The sequence below is a fragment of the Zootoca vivipara genome, chromosome 17 (genome assembly GCF_963506605.1).
Source record: "Zootoca vivipara chromosome 17, rZooViv1.1, whole genome shotgun sequence".
In the NCBI taxonomy this organism is placed as follows: Eukaryota; Metazoa; Chordata; class Lepidosauria; order Squamata; family Lacertidae; genus Zootoca; species Zootoca vivipara.
The window spans coordinates 9,097,764-9,119,094 of record NC_083292.1 but is presented as its reverse complement, the minus strand read 5'-3'; the positions used below and the strand labels follow the sequence as shown (position 1 = coordinate 9,119,094).

The following is a 21,331-nucleotide window of genomic DNA, read 5'->3' as shown; positions in this document are numbered from 1 at the left end:
GCGAGGCAACCTCCGATCACAAAACCTATTCGTATAGCGGAAAATTCGTCTAACAGGGCATGTGTCTAGCGAGGCACCACTGTAAAGACCTACGTGGGCTCCCAGCACGTTTCCGAGCAGAATTCAAAGTGTTGGTGCTGATCTTTAAAGCCCCAAACAGCCTCGGTCCAGTATACTTGAAGGAGCGTCTCCACCCTCATTGTTCTGCCTGGACTCTGAGGTCTAGTGCCGAGGGCCTTCTGGCGGTTCCCTCGCTGGGAGAAGCCAGTTACAGGAACCAGGCAGAGGGCCTTCTTGGTAGTGGCACCCACCCTGTGGAACGCCCTCCCACCAGATGTCAAAGAACAACAACTACCAGACTTTTAGAAGATATCTGAAGGCAGCCCTGTTTAGGGAAGCTTTTAATGTTTGAGGGATTACTGTATTTTAATATTTTGTTGGAAGCCACTCAAAGTGGTTGAGGAAACTCAGCCAGATGGTCGGGGTATAAATTATGATGATGATGTTATGATGATAATGATTTTATTTATACCCCTCCCATCTGACTTAAGGCTGCCGGAGCCACTCTGGGCTGCTTCCAACATACATAAAAACAATAAACATTTCACACTTCCCTATAAAGGGCGGCCTTCAGCTGCTTTCTAAAGGTTGCAGAGTTACTTGCTCTTCTTGGCTCCATGCCCTCCCAACATTTCTCCGATGAAAATAGGGACCATCGTAAGGAGAAGCGGGACGTTCCGGGATTAAATCAGAAACCAGAATGGCGTCTGTAAATCCAGGACTGTCCCTGGAAAGTAGAGTCACTTGGAGGTCCTGTACTCTCTCACACACACCCCTGCAGTGTCAACCAACAACCCACAGCTGAGGGTCTTTCTTAAGATCAGCTGGATTTATTTTAATTTTAAACCAGATCATACACCTCAGTTTGTAGAGCACGAGACTCTTAATCCCAGGGTGGAAGCCCCATGTTGGGCGAAAGGATTCCTGCATTTCAGGGGGTTGGGCTAGATGACCCTTGCGGTCCTTTCCAACATTACAAGAGCAGTTTAAAATGATGCTAAGTTACCCATTCCAGTTTACGAAACATGCTTCCATTCAGAGACCAGAAGAGAGGCAGAAGTACGAATGGCTTTCTGCTGTAAATGCCAGCAGGCAGACACAGTAATACAGAGTTTTGCTGCTTAGCAAGAGATTTGGGGAAGCTGCTACCGTTCTCTCATTTCCCGTTTACTGTGTAAGCAAGTCAGCCAGGCCATAGCATGAGCACCTGCCTGCCATCTCATCCGAGCATCAACCAGGTGAAGTCACTAACATCCGGGGGGGGGGGCCTAAAGCAAATTCTGGGACTCCAGAATCCACAGATACCTGCACAGTTTCTAGCTCAGGTGTGGGGAACCTCTGGCTCTCCAGATGTTGCTGAACTCCTGCTTGCTGGAGTTGACAGGAGTTGCAATCTAGCACCTCACTAGAGGAAAAGGATTCTGCATATGCTCAGGAACACATTTCTCCTGCGGTCTTTGAAAGGCTACACCCCCCCTTGGAGGTCAAGGATTTCTGTGCATGCTCCAGGACACTCAGCCAAGTTGCCAGAATTTTTGTCAGTCAAAAGGTAGCTGCTGCACTCTTTAGACACAACTTCTGCTGAAATTGCTGATAAATTTGCCCTGGCTTCCTCGCGCTTTGAGACTCTCTGATGTGGGGACTGGAAAAGGCCTGCCTGTTTGAGCACTTGTTAATTTATTTGAGCACTCCTTTGGAAACAAGCAGGTATGTGCTCTTTGCAACTGGGCATATTTCCAAATGTGAATTCAGCAGAAAAACAACAGACTGTGAAGCATTAATGTGCCCCATGCGCCCCTGGCTCTGGAATTCATGTGCTCCCATGCCAGAGAGGTTTGATGAGGTCAATTTCACTGCTGAGCAAATTTGATGGTTCCTTTCCCCACTTAGGCCAGACAGGTCCCCCACGTGTCTGCTTTGAATGTTATGGCCCACCATTAAACTTGCATGCAGGACCAAATGTCCCATCCACATACGGCAGAAAGAGCAGGCTGCATTTCCCCTTTTCTCTCCCAATTTGAGCTCCACCTGAAAATCATGTGGCAGAAGTCACAAATGCTTGCAAATCCATGCCCTGCTTAATTCACAGAGTGCAGAAGGGTAGTGAAATTATTAAGCCCCACCCCCGGCAGCAAACGTAGAAAAAGAGCCACCAAGCACCTTAGAAACCAATGGATTTATCATGGCAGAACCAGTCGTAGGGCTAGAGAGTTTGGGATTAGAGCATTCTGCACATCTGATAAAAAGCACAAATCCACAGGGTTCCCCCCAATCAATCTGTGGGGAATTTGATGCCCCTCCCCCCTTCAGCCTGGGGGGGGGTGTTTGCAGAAAAAACAAATCTCTTGGCTTTGTTGCTATACAAAGCTTAATAGAAATGATAAATGGAGATGATATGAAATGGAATTACAAATACAGAATGTATACAGAAAAGGGGAAATAGAAATTTGAATATATGGTAATTCACACAAAATCCAGTAAAATAGGACTGATTGAATGATTCGCAATTGGATATGATTTGCATGCTGATTAGCAAATGGCAAGCACTGGCAAAGCAATAAAAGGGACTAACATATTCGATAATAATTTTTTATTAATTTTCAGTTTCAATCCAATAATAGCCTCATTATAACAATACCAAATTATAATACAATTACTAATACCAATTGTTCAAATACAAAATTCTATAATTTAGGTGGCCTCCCATGTGCAAGAATTGATGGTTGATGATGATGATTTCTGTGTTCCAAAATCTTATGAATTTCAATTACATTCCGGTCAAAAAAATAATCCCTTATAAAACAACTGCACTATTCACTCCATAAATAAGAAAGGATGGGAAGAGTCAGCTCTAAGTTTCCATCATAAACCTTTTGCAAAATAGTTTCCCTCCCTTTTTCCTTTTTTTTGCACGCACACTTCTGTTTAATGTTATCGATAATATGGATCAGGCTTGGTTTCCAACTGCCTCAACCGTTCCTCATAAGGCTTGGTTTCCAGACCCTTCATCATCCTGGTCACCCTCCTCTGCTCACTTTCCAGCTGCTCAATATCTTTCTTCCACTAGCCTGCACCGACTGGCAGCAGCTCTCCAGGATTTCAGGGGGGAGGGGACACATTCCCAGCCCCCAGGACGGAAGACCTGCATGCCAAGCAGATGGTCCAATCCTGCGCTATGGAGATGCCTAGCCTGCCTTGAAGGATGTGGGGGTGGTCTCCCTTGGGGAATGGGGCTGCAGGAAGAGGGATGTGAAAGGAAGATGCAGCCCAGCTGCAGGCGGAACAGCAGGTGCCTCCGAGTTCTGACAGAGGAGCATCACCACTCAGGAGGGGCCAGGCAAAAGACAGGGCAGGGCAGGGGACAGAGAAAGATCTGAAAATTGTTAACATTATTTTGCCTCAAAAGATCTCACGGAATTTTGGGTTTCCCGTTCCTTAGGATATATGATCTACTCCCTGTGTAACTCCACGTGCTTGAGTCTCGAGCTGATTGAAGGCAGAGACGGGATTTCACCGATTGGTGAAAAGAAGAAAGAGAACTGGAAGAGCATGGAATAAAAACAAATATTTTTTAATGGATTTTGAATAATTGCACAATAAATTGTTACTGTTTTGAATTTCCTTGTGTTATTGTCTTCCATTGATCTGGACACTTTTGTTGTTGTAGCCTAAAATAGCATTAGCATTTTTTTTGCTGCTGCATCACTTTCCGGTTGACTTATGTTAAGCTTATGGTCCACTAAGATCCCTACATCCTTTTCCCTACCAGCAAACCAGGTGTCCCTCATCTCATATTTGTGCAGCCCTCCCTTGTGACTTCTCTTGCTTCTCCTTTAAAAGCCACTGACTTGCAGGCGGCCATTGTGGGTTTGTAGTGAGGCGAGGAGAGAGAGAGGAGTTAGTGGTGATTGGTGGCGAATAGGAGAGGAGAGGAGTTTGGTTTGTTGTTATTTTTCCGGTTTCTTATTTTGATTTGATTTCTTACTTTTATTTGATTTCTTACCTTTATTTGATTTATTTGATTTATTTTGATTTTATTTGATTTTAACACTTTTATTTATTTATTTTCTTTTATTTTTTGTTCTTTATTATATTATTTTTTTGTTCTTTGTTTTTTGTGCACATCTGTGCATAGTTTGTATATATTTTGTACATAGAGTAGTTAGGGTTAAGTGTAGCGTTAGGGCGGGGGTTAGGTGTAGACTTAGGGCAGGGGTTGGGGTTGGGGTCAGATTTAGGCTTGGGTGGGCATTTTAGATAGCTAGTTACTTTAGTGAGGAGGGTGGGATATTTTCGTGGACGAAATGGGCAGGCTGTAAGTAGCATTCCTTCCCTTTCTCTTCATCTCCGGGGGGGGGGGGTGAGTCCTGGGGACACCATTGATGGAATCTTTCAAGGCGTTGGAGATGGCGTTTATAAGTGGTTCTTGTTTCAGAAGCCTACAGCTGGATTGGTAGCACAAGAGCCTAGACTGAAACGCAAAGGACTAGTTTCAATGGACCAAGAACGGTTTTCATGGCTGGTTCTGACTTTTCCCTTTTCTCAGTGGGAATTCCTATTTGTAGAGCAGAGGCCACGGCTGGTCGGCAGTTGTAGTGCCTGTGTGCTTTGTGCGGGGGGCGCTGTTTAGCGGCGCTCCTTGGTTGCTATTGGACAGTTACTTGGATAGTCTGAGCAGATTGGTTGAGCGCCTTATTTACGGGAGCCTTTGGAATGGAAAAAGGAAAGGACTGTGTCAGGATGATGTGTTTTGTGGGGACATTTGCGGAAGTGAAGCTGTTGATTTGGGCTACAGTTGGAGGGGGGTACGGTTCCTGTTGGAGGGCAACCCCCCCCCTTTCCATAAATTCTGGTAACATTGTTAATGAATGACCCAAAGCTCTCCCCTCTCCACATACGTATTTCTGTTCTGCCCATTTGGTGGTGGTTCCCTGTCTTCTCCTGACACCCCTCCTCACACACAAGAATTGGGGCTGCCGGCGTCTGAGTCTCTCTCTCCGCTCATCTCTTCTAGGATCAGGTGCTTAAGGCGCCTGTTTCGGCGCTGCCACAGGGTGGCCCCCCAGCAAAGCCCAGAGCAGCCCGTGGCGCCAGGTGAGCAAGTGGCCCTCCTTTGTTGGACAGAGAAGGGCAGCAATTGGCATGGGGGGGGAGCTAGTCAAAAGATGGAAATAGCCAGATGGCTGAATCTGACCCAAGCTCCATTGGGCCAGTGGCTGGAACCCCCTCCCCCCAGCGGCCAACCCATTTTGTGGGGTCCAATGAATGAAGCAGGGGGATGGGCTGGGGGGCATGGCTGGGGGGCAATTGAAAGCAGGAGGGGCACCTTCCCTGGGGAGCCACATTCTGGGGGAAAGAGGCCAGGATTGGCCCCCAAGGCCTGGGGATGTCCCACCTCTGCAGTAGGACTTGGAATCCAGGAGAAATCTCTTGGAATAGGCTTGCCAGGGGCTCAGGGACAGACTCACCTGTTCGCATGTCCTTCTTTTTGCAGTTCTGCGGTTCCACATCCCTTCCCCAGGGGTGAGTATTGCAGAAAACCAGAACAGGGACTGGATCCCTCAGACCTGCCCCCCACTCTGCACTCTCAGATGCAGAGAAGCCCTCCCCTCACAAGGAACTGACAGCCTGACTTTTGCATTTCAGCTGCTCGAGGATGAGCAAGTATACATCCTCGGGGTCATCCAGAGCTGCCAGGCAGCTGAGCTCAGGGGGCTGCGAACCCTGAAGTGCTCCATGCAGGAGACGGCCAAAGCCATTCTGGTGAGTGAGGGGTGGTGTGAGGGACCCCCGCAGGGAGGTGGGGGGAAGGAGGGCCTTTAGGGAAGGGGTTGTTCATCTGCGGAGAGGAGGACCCTGCCGCCTTAGGGTCCCCTGGAAAGCCAAGCCTGGTGTTGGGGGTCGGAGTTGTCCTCTGGAGGCCCCAGAAAGAGCTGATTTTCCTCTGTTCTCTTCCAGGATATCTTGGGGCCCATGGAGCACTTCAGGGATCGCCCCCTGACCCTGGCCCTTGCCTTGGAGGCCCTCCTCCAGGTAAGGTGAGTGGGGTCTTTGGGATGGAGGGTGGGTGGGGGGCAGAACTCCAGGGGAGACTCGGAGGAGGAAGCGTCTAACCCTCTCGCTTTCATCTCTGCAGTACCATGAGGCCCAAATTCAGCTGTGACATGATCAGTGCGATCCTCCATAGGACCATGGAGGCAGTTCTTCAGGGCCCAGAAAAGGAGGAGGAAAGAGAGGTATGTCCTTTGTCTTGAATTCCCTTTGCATGGCTCTTTCTTCTTCATCATCATATTTCACCAACATTCAAACTCTCTTCTCTCTTTTCCCGCAGGAGCTGAAGCGCCACTTCCGTCTCCTCCTAGGAAGTCTCCTTATGGAAGCCCCCAATCCTGGCACCCTCCTGCAACTTTTAAGCATAAGTGTCCCGATGGCATCAGGGGTGGTTTTAGGGTTGCCCCCCCCCCATCCCTTACCCAACGGGCTGCCCCATTTCTGGGGCACAGAGCCTGTTTGGCCCTCAATTTGGTCCAAGACCAGACTGGCCCCTGACTCTGAGACGCTCTTTCCTCCTGCAGGACTTGCGAGGATACGCCCTGGGGGAAAGTGGGGAGGCTCAAAAACAAGTGGCCAGCGGCATTTCGTTGCTGCTGGCCGTTGCCCGGAAATTTCCCCACCTCCAAGTAAGTAGCTCGCCTTCTTCTATTCCTTCCTTTGTTTTCTTCCATCCCTCCAAGAGCACATCCGTGAGAGACCTTTAACGCAGATGATGCGATGCGTGTCACTGGGGGCCAGGGTGAGGCCAGAGGCTTTTCTTGCCCCCTTTCCTGCTGCTGCCCTTCCACCTTTGCCCAGGAGGCTGCAGGACCCAGGGAAGTTCTCTGGAACAAGGGATTGGGCCCAAGACAGAGGGAGACCCGTCCTTCCTGGCTTGGCGCTGCTTCTGTGCTCTCTTGCTCCCAACTGATCCTGATTTTTCTTTCCTCTGCAGATGACGGTAGTTTGTCCGGACCTGGCCTGCTTCCGCCTGAAGCCGAAAGAAGGTCAGCCCCACACCTTGGAGACAGCGAACTACCTTATCCCTTATTTGCCCAAGACCCACCTCCAAGGTCTTCTTTCTGGGAGTCCTGCAGCACCTGCTCCCTGCCTGGCAGGCCTTTCCCACCTGCCCTGGGAGGGCAGCGTCCGGACTGACTCCAGCTACATTTCCAACCTTGGACCTTTGACTGAAGGATGGGGGCGGGAAAGGCCTTTGGAAAAATCTCATTTTCATTTTCATTCTCATTCTCTTCCATCCAGATGACATCATCATCGAAGACTTATAGGTAGTGTGGACTTCGGGCTTTCAGCAGGTAAGACTTTCTCAAAAGCCCACCTGTAGTTAGAGATGCCCTGTTTCATTTGTGAAGCAGGTACTCCTGGCGTCCTTTTTTCTCTTGCAGGTGACAGAATGATGGCAGCAGGACCTCCTTTTCCATATTTTCGTGGGGGCAGAAGTGAAGCAGTGGCTGTGGGCCCAGATCAGGTAGGGGGAAGCTGCCTTGTAGGGACAGAGGCCAAGGGGTGGGGGCACAAGGCTGAGCAGTCAGAGGGAGAAGAGGCCAGGGAACCAGGGGAGGGTCTCAAACCCTCGGTGAGTGAGGGACTTTCCCCTCTGTCAGAGAACAGGCTCCGGCAGATGGAGCGGATGAGATCTAGAGAAAGCTGTTTGTGCCTTGGCCTCTTTCCACCCTCTGTCCCTGGGAGGCGGAACTAGATGGCATTCTAAATGGAGGGGGAAGAACCGTTGAAAGGCAGTTGGGAGTTGGCAGTTGGAGTAGAGTGTTAGAGAGGGATGCAGGAGCTGTATTAACAAGTCTGTGTTATATGAAAAGAAGATATGTGCTTCTAAGAACCAGAGAAATTCATGTTTATAAGTTAAATAATAAAGTTAAATGTGCTTAAACCTTCACTGACTCGGCAGTGTTTCAGTACCTTCAGAGGTGTGACAAAGAGGCGAGAACAAAGCTTTCCTGTGGAAAAGGAAACTGTTTGCTTTTTCTCCTGGGCTGGTTAGCGAAAGGGCTGGTTAGCGAAGCCAGAGGAGCCACATAGTTGCCTAAGGGAGAGGCACATTGTAGCAGTAGGGATCCCAGGGAGGGAGACTCCACTGGCGGCAGTAGGTTTCGAACGCAGTGCCTGAGGTACTCTGGAGTCAAGTCCAATTTGGACACTGGAGGTTTTTCTCCTGTTTGTAGAGAAGCACAGGGAGAGCCTCTGTTGCTAAAGCAGTGAGGGGTGGGAAACAGGGGATCCCTCACATGGGTTTGATGGGGCTCATCCCCCCAGAAGGGAGCCCATGGAGGAGAACTCTGATTCTAAACCTCTGCTGCCTCATGGGATGGCTTCAGGAGAAGGAAAGGCTCCAGAGTAAACCCTCCACAGAGGCAGTGTGGAGTCCCTAAGATGGTTGGATGGCATTTTGTAGACCTCCTTCTGCAGCCAAGCTGGGGCCTTATGCCTTGCTCTTGTTTCCTTTGGACCACCTCAGGGAGGCCGAGAGAGAGGGGGGTCTTGTCTTGCTGCCTGGGCACAGGGTGGCCACCTTTGTTTTGGCGAAAGACAGGGCAGGGCAGGGGACAGAGAAAGATCCGAAAATTGTAAACGTTATTTTGCCTCAAAAGATCTCACGGAATTTTGGGTTTTCCCATTCCTTAGGATATATGATCTGCTCCCTGTGTAACTCCACGTGTCTCGGTCTCGAGCTGATTGAAGGCAGAGACGGGATTTCACCAATTGGTGAAAAGAAGAAAGAGAACTGGAAGAGCATGGAATAAAAATAAATATTTTAATGTATTTTGAATAATTGCACTATAAATTGTTACTGTTTTGAATTTCCTTGTGTTATTGTCTTCCATTGATCTAGACACTTTTGTTGTTGTAGCCTAAAATAGCATTAGCATTTTTTGCTGCTGCATCAGTTCATGGTCCACTAAGATTATGGTCCACTAAGATCCCTAGATCCTTTTCCCTACCAGCAAACCAGGTGTCCCTCATCTCATATTGGTGCAGCTGATTCTAACTGCCAACGATTGGCTAGAGGTCCTCTTTGCTCGCCACCAGGGAGTGACCACATCGCAGTCAGTGCTGTGGTCCCTCCGTGTGGCATTAACACAGTTCAGTGCAATCGCCTGGTGACAATCCAGTCCCGCTGGTGCCAGTGACCTGACATCTAAGATGTCTCCAGGACACTGAGTGTTTTGCCTTGGTAGAGCATAACATGTTCGTGACGCAGAGGCTGTGGTATGAGCACAGTTCAGGTAGCCTTTCTCCATTCTTGTTCAGGCTCCCGATTCCAAGGGGGCCTCTGCGGTTATCCCAGCTGTGATGAACTCTCCCAGCAGGAATAGTAATAGTAATAATTTCATTATTTATACCCCACCCATCTGGTTGGGTTTCCACAGACACTCTGGACAGCTCCCCGCAGAGCACAAAAACAGAATAAAACTGCAAACATTAAAAACTTCCCCAAAAAAGGCTGCCTTCAGATGCCTTCTAAATGTCAGATAGTTGTTTATTTCTGTGACATTTGCTGGGAGGGCATTCCACAGGGCGGGCACCACTACCGAGAAAGTGTTTGCAGGCTCCTGACATCCTGGTCCAGGTCCTCGCAGAACTTGTGCTTGATCTGCATATCAGAGCACACAGAGCGCAAACACTCAATATGTTAACCGGAATGGAGGTAGTAGAGAGATGGAGAGAAGATGGAGAGAGATGGAGAGACGGCAAGCATTCTGATCCCTCAGCTGGCAGTTCTATCACAGGCAGAAGGGAGTCCCTTGCTGCAAATCTTACGCCGTGAATCTTCAGGATGCCCTCCTTGCCGCAAAAGGTGTAGGGTGTAGTTCTCTCTGAGGCTGCCATTCGAAGCAAGTCTTGGATCCTCCGTTCTTCCTTCCCCCCGCCTGGCAGATCCGGCCTTTGGCTCTGTCGGGCAGCGGGAGGGAAGAACGGAGGACCCATCGGATCCTCCGTTCTTGCTTCCCCCCGCCTGACAGATCCGGCCTTTGGCTCTGTCAGGCAGCGGGAGGGAAGAACGGAGGACCCATCGGATCCTCCATTCTTCCCTCCCCCCGCCCGCAGATCCGCCGGTGCGGGGGTGTTTTGCAGGCTGCGTTCCCCTTGGCTTGGGGAAGGCAGCCAGCGAAAACATCCCCGCATCGGCGCGCTTCGGCTCTGTTTCGCCGCCCCCCCTCCTGCAAAAGCAGGCTTGCTAGCCGCCGTTCCAACAGCGCCTAGAAAGCCTGCCCAGGTGAGGGGGTGGGCGGCGGGAGCAGGGCCCAAAAGGGCTCCTTTCGGGCACTGCTCCCTCCGCCCCCCTTTGCAACAGCAGGCTTGCTAGCCGCTTGCTAGCAGAAAATTCGTCTAACAGGGCATTCGTCTAGGGAGGCACCACTGTAAAGACCTACGTGGGCTCCCAGTACGTTTCCGAGCAGAATTCAAAGTGTTGGTGCTGATCTTTAAAGCCCCAAACGGCCTCGGTCCAGTATACTTGAAGGAGCGTCTCCACCCTCATTGTTCTGCCTGGACTCTGAGGTCTAGCGCCGAGGGCCTTCTGGCGGTTCCCTCGCTGGGAAAAGCCAAGTTACAGGGAACCAGGCAGAGGGCCTTCTCGTTAGTGGCACCCACCCTGTGGAACGCCCTCCCACCAGATGTCAAAGAACAACAACTACCAGACTTTTAGAAGATATCTGAAGGCAGCCCTGTTTAGGGAAGCTTTTAATGTTTGAGGGATTACTGTATTTTAATATTTTGTTGGAAGCCACTCAAAGTGGTTGAGGAAACTCAGCCAGATGGTCGGGGTATAAATTATGATGATGATGTTATAATGATAATGATTTTATTTATACCCCTCCCATCTGACTTAAGGCTGCCGGAGCCACTCTGGGCTGCTTCCAACATACATAAAAACAATAAACATTTCGCACTTCCCTATAAAGGGCGGCCTTCAGCTGCTTTCTAAAGGTTGCAGAGTTACTTGCTCTTCTTGGCTCCATGCCCTCCCAACATTTCTCCGATGAAAATAGGGACCATCGTAAGGAGAAGCGGGACGTTCCGGGATTAAATCAGAAACCAGAATGGCGCCTGTAAATCCAGGACTGTCCCTGGAAAGTAGAGTCACTTGGAGGTCCTGTACTCTCTCACACACACCCCTGCAGTGTCAACCAACAACCCACAGCTGAGGGTCTTTCTTAAGATCAGCTGAATTTATTTTAATTTTAAACCAGATCATACACCTCAGTTTGTAGAGCACGAGACTCTTAATCCCAGGGTGGAAGCCCCATGTTGGGCGAAAGGATTCCTGCATTTCAGGGGGTTGGGCTAGATGACCCTTGCGGTCCTTTCCAACATTACAAGAGCAGTTTAAAATGATGCTAAGTTACCCATTCCAGTTTACGAAACATGCTTCCATTCAGAGACCAGAAGAGAGGCAGAAGTACGAATGGCTTTCTGCTGTAAATGCCAGCAGGCAGACACAGTAATACAGAGTTTTGCTGCTTAGCAAGAGATTTGGGGAAGCTGCTACCGTTCTTCACTGCGATAAGATTACACACTGAGTACTCATTTCCCGTTTACTGTGTAAGCAAGTCAGCCAGGCCATAGCATGAGCACCTGCCTGCCATCTCATCCGAGCATCAACCAGGTGAAGTCACTAACATCCGGGGGGGGGGCCTAAAGCAAATTCTGGGACTCCAGAATCCACAGATACCTGCACAGTTTCTAGCTCAGGTGTGGGGAACCTCTGGCTCTCCAGATGTTGCTGAACTCCTGCTTGCTGGAGTTGACAGGAGTTGCAATCTAGCACCTCACTAGAGGAAAAGGATTCTGCATATGCTCAGGAACACATTTCTCCTGCGGTCTTTGAAAGGCTACACCCCCCCTTGGAGGTCAAGGATTTCTGTGCATGCTCCAGGACACTCAGCCAAGTTGCCAGAATTTTTGTCAGCCAAAAGGTAGTTGCTGCACTCTTTAGACACTTCTGCTGAAATTGCTGATAAATTTGCCCTGGCTTCCTCGCGCTTTGAGACTCTCTGATGTGGGGACTGGAAAAGGCCTGCCTGTTTGAGCACTTGTTAATTTATTTGAGCACTCCTTTGGAAACAAGCAGGTATGTGCTCTTTGCAACTGGGCATATTTCCAAATGTGAATTCAGCAGAAAAACAACAGACTGTGAAGCATTAATGTGCCCCATGCGCCCCTGGCTCTGGAATTCATGTGCTCCCATGCCAGAGAGGTTTTATGAGGTCAATTTCACTGCTGAGCAAATTTGATGGTTCCTTTCCCCACTTAGGCCAGACAGGTCCCCCACGTGCCTGCTTTGAATGTTATGGCCCACCATTAAACTTGCATGCAGGACCAAATGTCCCATCCACATACGGCAGAAAGAGCAGGCTGCATTTCCCCTTTTCTCTCCCAATTTGAGCTCCACCTGAAAATCATGTGGCAGAAGTTACAAATGCTTGCAAATCCATGCCCTGCTTAATTCACAGAGTGCAGAAGGGTAGTGATATTATTAAGCCCCACCCCCCACCCCCGGCAGCAAACGTAGAAAAAGAGCCACCAAGCACCTTAGAAACCAATGGATTTATCATGGCAGAACCAGTCGTAGGGCTAGAGAGTTTGGGATTAGAGCATTCTGCACATCTGATAAAAAGCACAAATCCACAGGGTTCCCCCCAATCAATCTGTGGGGAATTTGATGCCCCTCCCCCCTTCAGCCTGGGGTGTGTGTGTGTTTGCAGAAAAAACAAATCTCTTGGCTCTGTTGCTATACAAAGCTTAATAGAAATGATAAATGGAGATGATATGAAATGGAATTACAAACAATACAGAATGTATACAGAAAAGGGGAAATAGAAATTTGAATATATGGTAATTCACACAAAATCCAGTAAAATAGGACTGATTGAATGATTCGCAATTGGATATGATTTGCATGCTGATTAGCAAATGGCAAGCACTGGCAAAGCAATAAAAGGGACTAACATATTCAATTTTTTTTCATTTTCCGTTTCAATCCAATAATAGCCTCATTATAACAATACCAAATTATAATACAATTACTAATACCAATTGTTCAAATACAAAATTCTATAATTTAGGTGGCCTCCCATGTGCTAGAATTGATGGTTGACGATTTTATTTCTGTGTTCCAAAATCTTATGAATTTCAATTACATTCAGGTAAAAAAAAATCCTTTATAAAACAACTGCAATATTCACTCCATAAATAATAAAAGGATGGGGAAGAGCTTTGCCCTCAAATGTTTTGTCACAGATTTTCCAAAGGTCATGTCTCTGCTTTATGTGGTTGCGACAAAAGAACGACAGAATCTCTCCAGCATATAATGTTCCACTGCCCCTTATACAGTGTGGCCCGTGCAAATATATTGAATTCAATAATTCAGGAAATTGCGGATAAACCATCAGAGTCCCATCTTGCACCCCTTTTGCAAGACAATGAATGACTCAAACAGAACTCTGCCGGTGGCAAGGTTCGTAACCTCAGGTCTTTCCCACAAGAGACGAACCGGAATGCTGCACGATTATTGAAACCTTTTAATATATTATTTTATTCTATTACTTCTCGGCAATTTTACACACATATATAGATATTCGACTGCGTTCACCCCAAATGGTTGTGGTGTAACTTTTACAGAGATGCTACCTCTGTTTGTCTTTGTTTTGTTTCTGAACTGCAGTTTTTTACTTTTTGTGTTTGATGTACTTCACTTGTGTGGGCTTTTAGCCGCAATAAAGAATCTATCTAAGGATGGGGAAGAGTCAGCTCTACGTTTCCATCATAAACCTTTTGCAAAATAGTTTCCCTCCCTTTTTCTTTTTTCTTTCCTTTTGCACGCACACTTCTGTTTAATGTTATCTATAATATGGATCAGGCTTGGTTTCTAACTGCCTCAACCGCTCCTCATAAGGCTTGGTTTCCAGGCCCTTCATCATCCTGGCCACCCTCCTCTGCTCACTTTCCAGCTGCTCAATATCTTTCTTCCACTAGCCTGCACCGACTGGCAGCAGCTCTCCAGGATTTCAGGGGGGGGGACACATTCCCAGCCCCCAGGACGGAAGACGTGCATGCCAAGCAGATGGTCCAATCCTGCGCTATAGAGATGCCTAGCCTGCCTTGAAGGATGTGGGGGTGGTCTCCCTTGGGGAATGGGGCTGCAGGAAGAGGGATGTGAAAGGAAGATGCAGCCCAGCTGCAGGCGGAACAGCAGGTGCCTCCGAGTTCTGACAGAGGAGCATCACCACTCAGGAGGGGCCAGGCAAAAGACAGGGCAGGGCAGGGGACAGAGAAAGATCCGAAAATTGTTAACATTATTTTGCCTCAAAAGATCTCACGGAATTTTGGGTTTCCCGTTCCTTAGGATATATTATCTACTCCCTGTGTAACTCCACGTGCTTGAGTCTTGAGCTGATTGAAGGCAGAGACGGGATTTCACCGATTGGTGAAAAGAAGAAAGAGAACCGGAAGAGCATGGAATAAAAACAAATATTTTTTAATGGATTTTGAATAATTGCACAATAAATTGTTACTGTTTTGAATTTCCTTGTGTTATTGTCTTCCATTGATCTGGACACTTTTGTTGTTGTAGCCTAAAATAGCATTAGCATTTTTTTGCTGCTGCATCACTTTCCGGTTGACTTATGTTAAGCTTATGGTCCACTAAGATCCCTACATCCTTTTCCCTACCAGCAAACCAGGTGTCCCTCATCTCATATTGGTGCAGCCCTCCCTTGTGACTTCTCTTGCTTCTCCTTTAAAAGCCACTGACTTGCAGGCGGCCATTGTGGGTTTGTAGTGAGGCGAGGAGAGACAGAGGAGTTAGTGGTGGTTGGTGGTGATTGGTGGCGAATAGGAGAGGAGAGGAGTTTGGTTTGTTGATATTTTTCCGGTTTCTTATTTTGATTTGATTTCTTACTTTTATTTGATTTCTTACCTTTATTTGATTTATTTTGATTTGATTTGATTTTAACTTTTATTTATTTATTTTCTTTTATTTTTTGTTCTTTATTATATTATTTTTTGTTCTTTGTTTTTTGTGCACATCTGTGCATAGTTTGTATATATTTTGTACATAGAGTAGCTAGGGTTAAGTGTAGGGTTAGGGCGGGGGTTAGGTGTAGACTTAGGGCAGGGGTTGGGGTTGGGGTCAGATTTAGGCTTGGGTGGGCATTTTAGATAGCTAGTTACTTTAGTGAGAAGTGTGGGATCTTTTCGTGGACGAAATGGGCAGGCTGTAAGTAGCATTCCTTCCTTTTCTCTTCATCTCCGGGGGGTGGGGGTGGGGGTGAGTCGTGGGGACACCATTGATGGAATCTTTCAAGGCGTTGGAGATGGCGTTTATAAGTGGTTCATGTTTCAGAAGCCTACAGCTGGATTGGTAGTACAAGAGCCTAGACTGAAACGCAAAAGACTAGTTTCAATGGACCAAGAACGGTTTTCATGGCTGGTTCTGACTTTTCCCTTTTCCCAGTGGGAATTCCTATTTGTAGAGCAGAGGCCACGGCTGGTCGGCAGTTGCAGTGCCTGTGTGCTTTGTGCTGGGGGGGCGCTGTTTAGCGGCGCTCCTTGGTTGCTATTGGACAGTTACTTGGATAGTCTGAGCAGATTGGTTGAGCGCCTTATTTACGGGAGCCTTTGGAATGGAAAAAGGAAAGGACTGTGTCAGGATGATGTGTTTTGTGGGGACATTTGCAGAAGTGAAGCTGTTGATTTGGGCTACAGTTGGAGGGGGGTACGGTTCCTGTTGGAGGGCAAACCCCCCCCCTTTCCATAAATTCTGGTAACATTGTTAATGAATGACCCAAAGCTCTCCCCTCTCCACATACGTATTTCTGTTCTGCCCATTTGGTGGTGGTTCCCTGTCTTCTCCTGACACCCCTCCTCACACACACGAATTTAGATAGTTAGTTACTTTAGTGAGGAGGGTGGGATCTTTTCGTGGATGAAATGGGCAGGCTGTAAGTAGCATTCCTTCCCTTTCTCTTCGTCTCCACAATGCCTTTAAATAAAACGCCCTACATACATCACATTTGTGTCACAAACTGGGAGGTTTTTCTGGTGGAAACCTGAGTATCAGGTTTGTCCCAGTCCCTCCCTTGACCTCCACCTTACACCTTACACCCATTAAGTAAAACAAAGGAATATATATATATATATATAGATATGTTCCTGTTTCCTAGCCAAGTTGAGTGCCCCCTATTGTCCTGGCCAAGTCCCCAATCCATATAGGTTGGATCCACTCTTGTCCTTGAGATGGCTAACTGTCTGGCTCTCTAGGTCCTGGCATGGCCGTAGCTCTTGAACCCAGAGCTCCTTTCTCTCTCTGCCAGCCCTTCATGTTCTGGGCTGCCTCTTCCGGGCTCTGGTGATGCCCCTTCAGGTCACTGAACTGCAGAGAGATGGAAGGAATTTGTCACAGTGGGCTGGCAAGGATTGATTAGGCTCCACATACATATTTCTGTTCTGCCAATGCAGCGGTGGTTCCCTGTCTTCTCCAGACACCCCTCCACACACACAAACATTCCCCCGAAGAATTGGGGCTGCCGGCATCTGAGTAGCTCTCTCCGCTCATCTCTTCTAGGATGAGGTGCTTAAGGCGCCTGTTCAGGCGCTGCCACAGGGTGGCCCCCCAGCAAGGCCCAGAGCAGCCCGTGGTGCCAGGTGAGCAAGTGGCCCTCCTTTTTGGGACAGAGGAGGGCAGGAATCGGCATGGGGGGGAGCTAGTCAAAAGATGGAAAGAGCCAGATGGTGCATTGGGTCCATTGGGCCAGTGGCTGGAATCCCCTCCCCCCAGCGGCCAACCCATTTTGTGGAGTCCAATGAATGAAGCAGGGGGCTGGGCTGAGGGGCATGGCTGGGGGGCAATTGTCAGTGGGAGGGGCACCTTCCCTGGGAAGCCACAATTTGCCACCAAGGCCTGGGGTGTCCCACCTCTGTAGTAGGACTTGGAATCCAGGAGAAAACTCTTGGAATAGCCTTGCCAGGGGCTCAGGGACGGACTCACCTGTTCGCATGTCCTTCTTTTTGCAGTTCTGCGGTTCCACATCCCTTCCCCAGGGGTGAGTATTGCAGAAAACAAGAACAGGGACTGGATCCCTCAGTGGGGGGGCAGAACTCCAGGGGAGACTCGGAGGAGGAAGCGTCTAACCCTCTCCCTTTCATCTCTGCAGTACCATGAGGCCCAAATTCAGCTGTGACATGATCAGTGCGATCCTCCATAGGACCATGGAGGCAGTTCTTCAGGGCCCAGAAAAGGAGGAGGAAAGAGAGGTATGTCCTTTGTCTTGAATTCCCTTTGCATGGCTCTTTCTTCTTCATCATCATGAGCAATTATAAATCCTCGGGGTCATCCAGAGTTGCCAGGCAGCTGAGCTCAGGGGGCTGCGAACCCTGAAGTGCTCCAAGCAGGAGACGGCCAAAGCCATTCTAGTGAGTGAGGGGTGGTGTGAGGGACCCCCGCGGGGAGGTGGGGGGAAGGAGGGGTTTTAGGGAAGGGGTTGTACATCTGCGGAGAGGAGGACCCTGCCGGCTTAGGGTCCCCTGGAAAGCCAAGCCTGGTGTTTGGGGTCGGAGCTGTCCCCCGGAGGCCCCGGAAAGAGCTGATTTTCCTCCTCTGTTCTCTTCCAGGACATCTTGGGGCCCTTGGAGCACTTCAGGGATCGCCCCCTGACCCTGGCCCTTGCCTTGGAGGCCCTCCTCCAGCTAAGGTGAGTGGGGTCTTTGGGATGGAGGGTGGGTGGGGGGCAGAACTCCAGGGGAGACTCGGAGGAGGAAGCGTCTAACCCTCTCGCTTTCATCTCTGCAGTACCATGAGGCCCAAATTCAGCTGTGACATGATCAGTGCGATCCTCCATAGGACCATGGAGGCAGTTCTTCAGGGCCCAGAAAAGGAGGAGGAAAGAGAGGTATGTCCTTTGTCTTGAATTCCCTTTGCATGGCTCTTTCTTCTTCATCATCATCATATTTCACCAACATTCAAACTCTCTTCTCTCTTTTCACGCAGGAGCTGAAGCGCCACTTCCGTCTCCTCCTTGGAAGTCTCCTTATGGAAGCCCCCAATCCTGGCACCCTCCTGCAACTTTTAAGCATAAGTGTCCCGATGGCATCAGGGGTGGTTTTAGGGTTGCTCGCCCCCCCCCCGTCCCTTACCCAATGGGCTGCCCCATTTCTGGGGCACAGAGCCTGTTTGGCCCTCAATTTGGTCCAAGACCAAAGCTGGCAAACCCTCATGGTCCAGAAGTGCCAGGAACTCTGTGGTGGGGACAGTGAGAGCCGCTTTGGCCCAGACTGGTCCCTGACTCTGAGACGCTCTTTCCTCCTGCAGGACCTGCGAGGATACGCCCTGGGGGAAAGTGGGGAGGCTCAAAAACTAGCGGCCAGCAGCATTTCATTGCTGCTGGTCGTTGCCCGGAAAATTCCCCGCCTCCGAGCAAGTAGCTCGCCTTCTTCTATTCCTTCCTTTGTTTTCTTCCATCCCTCCAAGAGCACATCCGTGAGAGACCTTTAACGCAGATGATGCGGTGTGTGTCCCTGGGGGCCAGGGTGAGGCCAGAGGCTTTTCCTGCCCCCTTTCCTGCTGCTGCCCTTCCACCTCTGCCCAGGAGGCTGCAGGGCCCCTGGAGGTCCTCTGGAACAAGGGATTGGGCCCAAGACAGAGGGAGACCTGTCGTTCCTGGCTTGGCGCTGCTTCTGTGCTCTCTTGCTCCCAACTGATCCTGATTTTTCTTTCCTCTGCAGATGACGGTAGTTCGGCCGGACCTGGCCTGCTTCCGACAGAATCCGGAAGAAGGTGAGCCCTACACCTTGGAGACAGCAAACTACCTTGTCCCTTTATTTGCCCAAGACCCACCTCTGAGGTCTTCTTGCTGGGACTCCTGCAGGACCTGCTCCCTGCCTGGCAGGCCTTTCCCGCCTTTGACTGAAGGAGGGGGGGGGGGAAGGCCTGTGGGAAAATCTCATTTTCATTTTCATTCTCATTCTCTTCCATCCAGATGACATTGTTATTGAGGATTTATAGGCAGTGCAGACACCAGAGAGAGGCCAACATCCAAATGAACTCAGCAGGTAAGACTTTCTCAAAAGCCCACCTGGCAGGCCTTTCCCACCTGGCCTGGGAGGGCAGCGTCCGGACTGACTCCAGCTACATTTCCAACCTGGGACCTTTGACTGAAGGATGGGGGCAGGAAAGGCCTGTGGGAAAATCTCATTTTCATTCTCATTCTCTTCCATCCAGATGACATCATCATCGAAGACTTATAGGTAGTGTGGACTTCGGGCTTTCAGCAGGTAGGACTTTCTCAAAAGCCCATCTGTAGTTAGAGATGCCCTGTTTCATTTGTGAGAGAAGCAGGCACTCCTGGCGTCCTTTTTTCTCTTGCAGGTGACAGAATGATGGCAGCAGGACCTCCTTTTCCATATTTTCGTGGGGGCAGAAGGGAAGCAGTGGCTGTGGGCCCAGATCAGGTAGGGGGAAGCTGCCTTGTAGGGACAGAGGCCAAGGGGTGGGGGCACAAGGCTGAGCAGTCAGAGGGAGAAGAGGCCAGGGAACCAGGGGAGGGTCTCAAACCCTCGGTGAGTGAGGGACTTTCCCCTCTGTCAGAGAACAGGCTCCGGCAGATGGAGCGGATGAGATCTAGAGAAAGCTGTTTGTGCCTTGGCCTCTTTCCACCCTCTGTCCCTGGGAGGCGGAACTAGATGGCATTCTAAATGGAGGGGGAAGAACCGTTGAAAGGCAGTTGGGAGTTGGCAGTTGGAGTAGAGTGTTAGAGAGGGATGCAGGAGCTGTATTAACAAGTCTGTGTTATATGAAAAGAAGATACAGTGGTGCCTCACTAGACGAATTTAATTCGTTCCACGGGTCTATTCTTATAACGAAAAATGTGTCTAGCGAATCCCATAGGAATGCCATTGATATTTTTTTTTTAAAAAAATTGCCCATAGGAACGCATTAATTGAATTTCAATGCATTCCTATGGGAAACCGTGATTTGCTAGACGAATTTTTCGTAAAATGAATTTGTCTAGCGAGGCAACCTCCGCTAGAAAAATCCTTTCTTTAAGCGAAAATTTTGTCTTACGGGGCGTTTGTTAAGCGAGGCACCACTGTATGTGCTTCTAAGAACCAGAGATATTCATGTTTATAAGTTAAATAATAAAGTTAAATGTGCTTAAACCTTCACTGACTCGGCAGTGTTTCAGTACCTTCAGAGGTGTGACAAAGAGGCGAGAACAAAGCTTTCCTGTGGAAAAGGAAACTGTTTGCTTTTTCTCCTGTCATACAAAGGGCTGGTTAGTGAAGCCAAGGGAGCCACCTTGTTGCCTAAGGGAGAGGCAAACTGGAGCAGTAGGGATCCATGGGAGGGAGACCCCACTGGTGGCAGTAGGTTTCGAACGCGGTGCCTGAGGTACTCTGGAGACAAGACCAATTTGGACACTGGAGGTTTTCTCCTGTTTGTAGAGAAGCACAGGGAGAGCTAAAGCAGTGAGGGGTGGGAAACAGGGAATCCCTCACATGGGGGGGACACGTATACCCCTAAACATTTTGTGAATCTAAGTTTGGCCTCATTGAGGGGCAATATTTCAATATGAGCAGGAAAAGGAGAGTACCCCCCACATATTTTTAGAAAATAGCACTGCCCACAAGGATGCAGAATGATCCCTGAGAGCCTTTCTTTCTCAGGGAGGCTGGTCTGCTTTGGTGCTCTTGACCCCATGGGTTTTCCATCCTTCCTGAATCCTTCCTTTCCTGGTCCTACCTGACCCAATCTTCCCCTCATCCTTTCCAGGTCAGGTTCCTGTTCCTACCCTGGCATCCAGCTTGCCTGCCCATCACAGAGACTATAGAGTGGATCTCCTTGCTTTTAACGCTCTTCTCCAGAGAGGCATTGGTGAGGCTAGATCTGGTGACAGGAAGAAGAAACAGAACTCAAAGAGAGATCCTCGAACCCATGTTAACGAGCCATGTTAATGGATTGAGGGGAAGCTGAGAGCCTTTCAGAGAATCCCAGGGCCGGACACAGACTCCCATCGCCTAGAAGGATGGCTGCTCTGTGAACTGAGACAACCAGTTGCGATGCTGAGCCGCCCTGGCTCACCAGAAGTCGAAGCAAAATAGAAAAAAAATCCTTCAGTAGCACCTTAAAGACCAACTAAGTTTTTATTTTGGTATGAGCTTTCGTGTGCATGCACACTTCTTCAGTATCTGAAGAAGTGTG

General features: G+C 49.1%; 1 protein-coding gene and 3 long non-coding RNA genes across 4 annotated transcripts; all 4 read left to right on the top strand.

The window, feature by feature from the left end:
* Positions 1–1,656: 1,656 nt before the first annotated feature.
* On the top strand, positions 1,657–7,251 carry LOC118075723 (uncharacterized). Its single transcript, XM_060269806.1, has 8 exons — positions 1,657–1,767; positions 5,075–5,154; positions 5,555–5,583; positions 5,707–5,823; positions 6,019–6,098; positions 6,197–6,296; positions 6,392–6,740; positions 7,049–7,251. The coding sequence occupies exons 1-8, from the start codon at positions 1,694–1,696 to the stop codon at positions 7,249–7,251; spliced, it is 1,032 nt and encodes a 343-aa protein (XP_060125789.1). The 5' UTR covers positions 1,657–1,693.
* A 102-nt stretch (positions 7,252–7,353) lies between these two features.
* Positions 7,354–8,902, top strand: LOC132591293 (uncharacterized). The gene is made up of 3 exons (XR_009556900.1): positions 7,354–7,409; positions 7,500–7,582; positions 8,755–8,902. It is a non-coding gene; the product is annotated as an uncharacterized LOC132591293 (long non-coding RNA).
* An 8,830-nt stretch (positions 8,903–17,732) lies between these two features.
* On the top strand, positions 17,733–18,231 carry LOC118078545 (uncharacterized). Its single transcript, XR_009556897.1, has 3 exons — positions 17,733–17,825; positions 17,924–18,023; positions 18,122–18,231. It is a non-coding gene; the product is annotated as an uncharacterized LOC118078545 (long non-coding RNA).
* Positions 18,232–19,107: 876 nt separating this feature from the next.
* On the top strand, positions 19,108–19,582 carry LOC132591320 (uncharacterized). The gene is made up of 3 exons (XR_009556906.1): positions 19,108–19,182; positions 19,352–19,404; positions 19,499–19,582. It is a non-coding gene; the product is annotated as an uncharacterized LOC132591320 (long non-coding RNA).
* The last annotated feature ends 1,749 nt before the right edge of the window (positions 19,583–21,331 follow it).

What these genes read in the sequence shown, in the direction of transcription:
- LOC118075723 (XM_060269806.1), top strand. Translation starts at nt 1,694, where the DNA reads ATGTGGGGACTGGAAAAGGCCTGCCTGTTTGAGCACTTGTTAATTTAT. An exon ending in AGACGGCCAAAGCCATTCTG is followed by an intron (nt 5,824 to 6,018) that starts GTGAGTGAGGGG and finishes GTTCTCTTCCAG; the next exon opens with GATATCTTGGGGCCCATGGA. An exon ending in AAAAGGAGGAGGAAAGAGAG is followed by an intron (nt 6,297 to 6,391) that starts GTATGTCCTTTG and finishes CTTTTCCCGCAG; the next exon opens with GAGCTGAAGCGCCACTTCCG.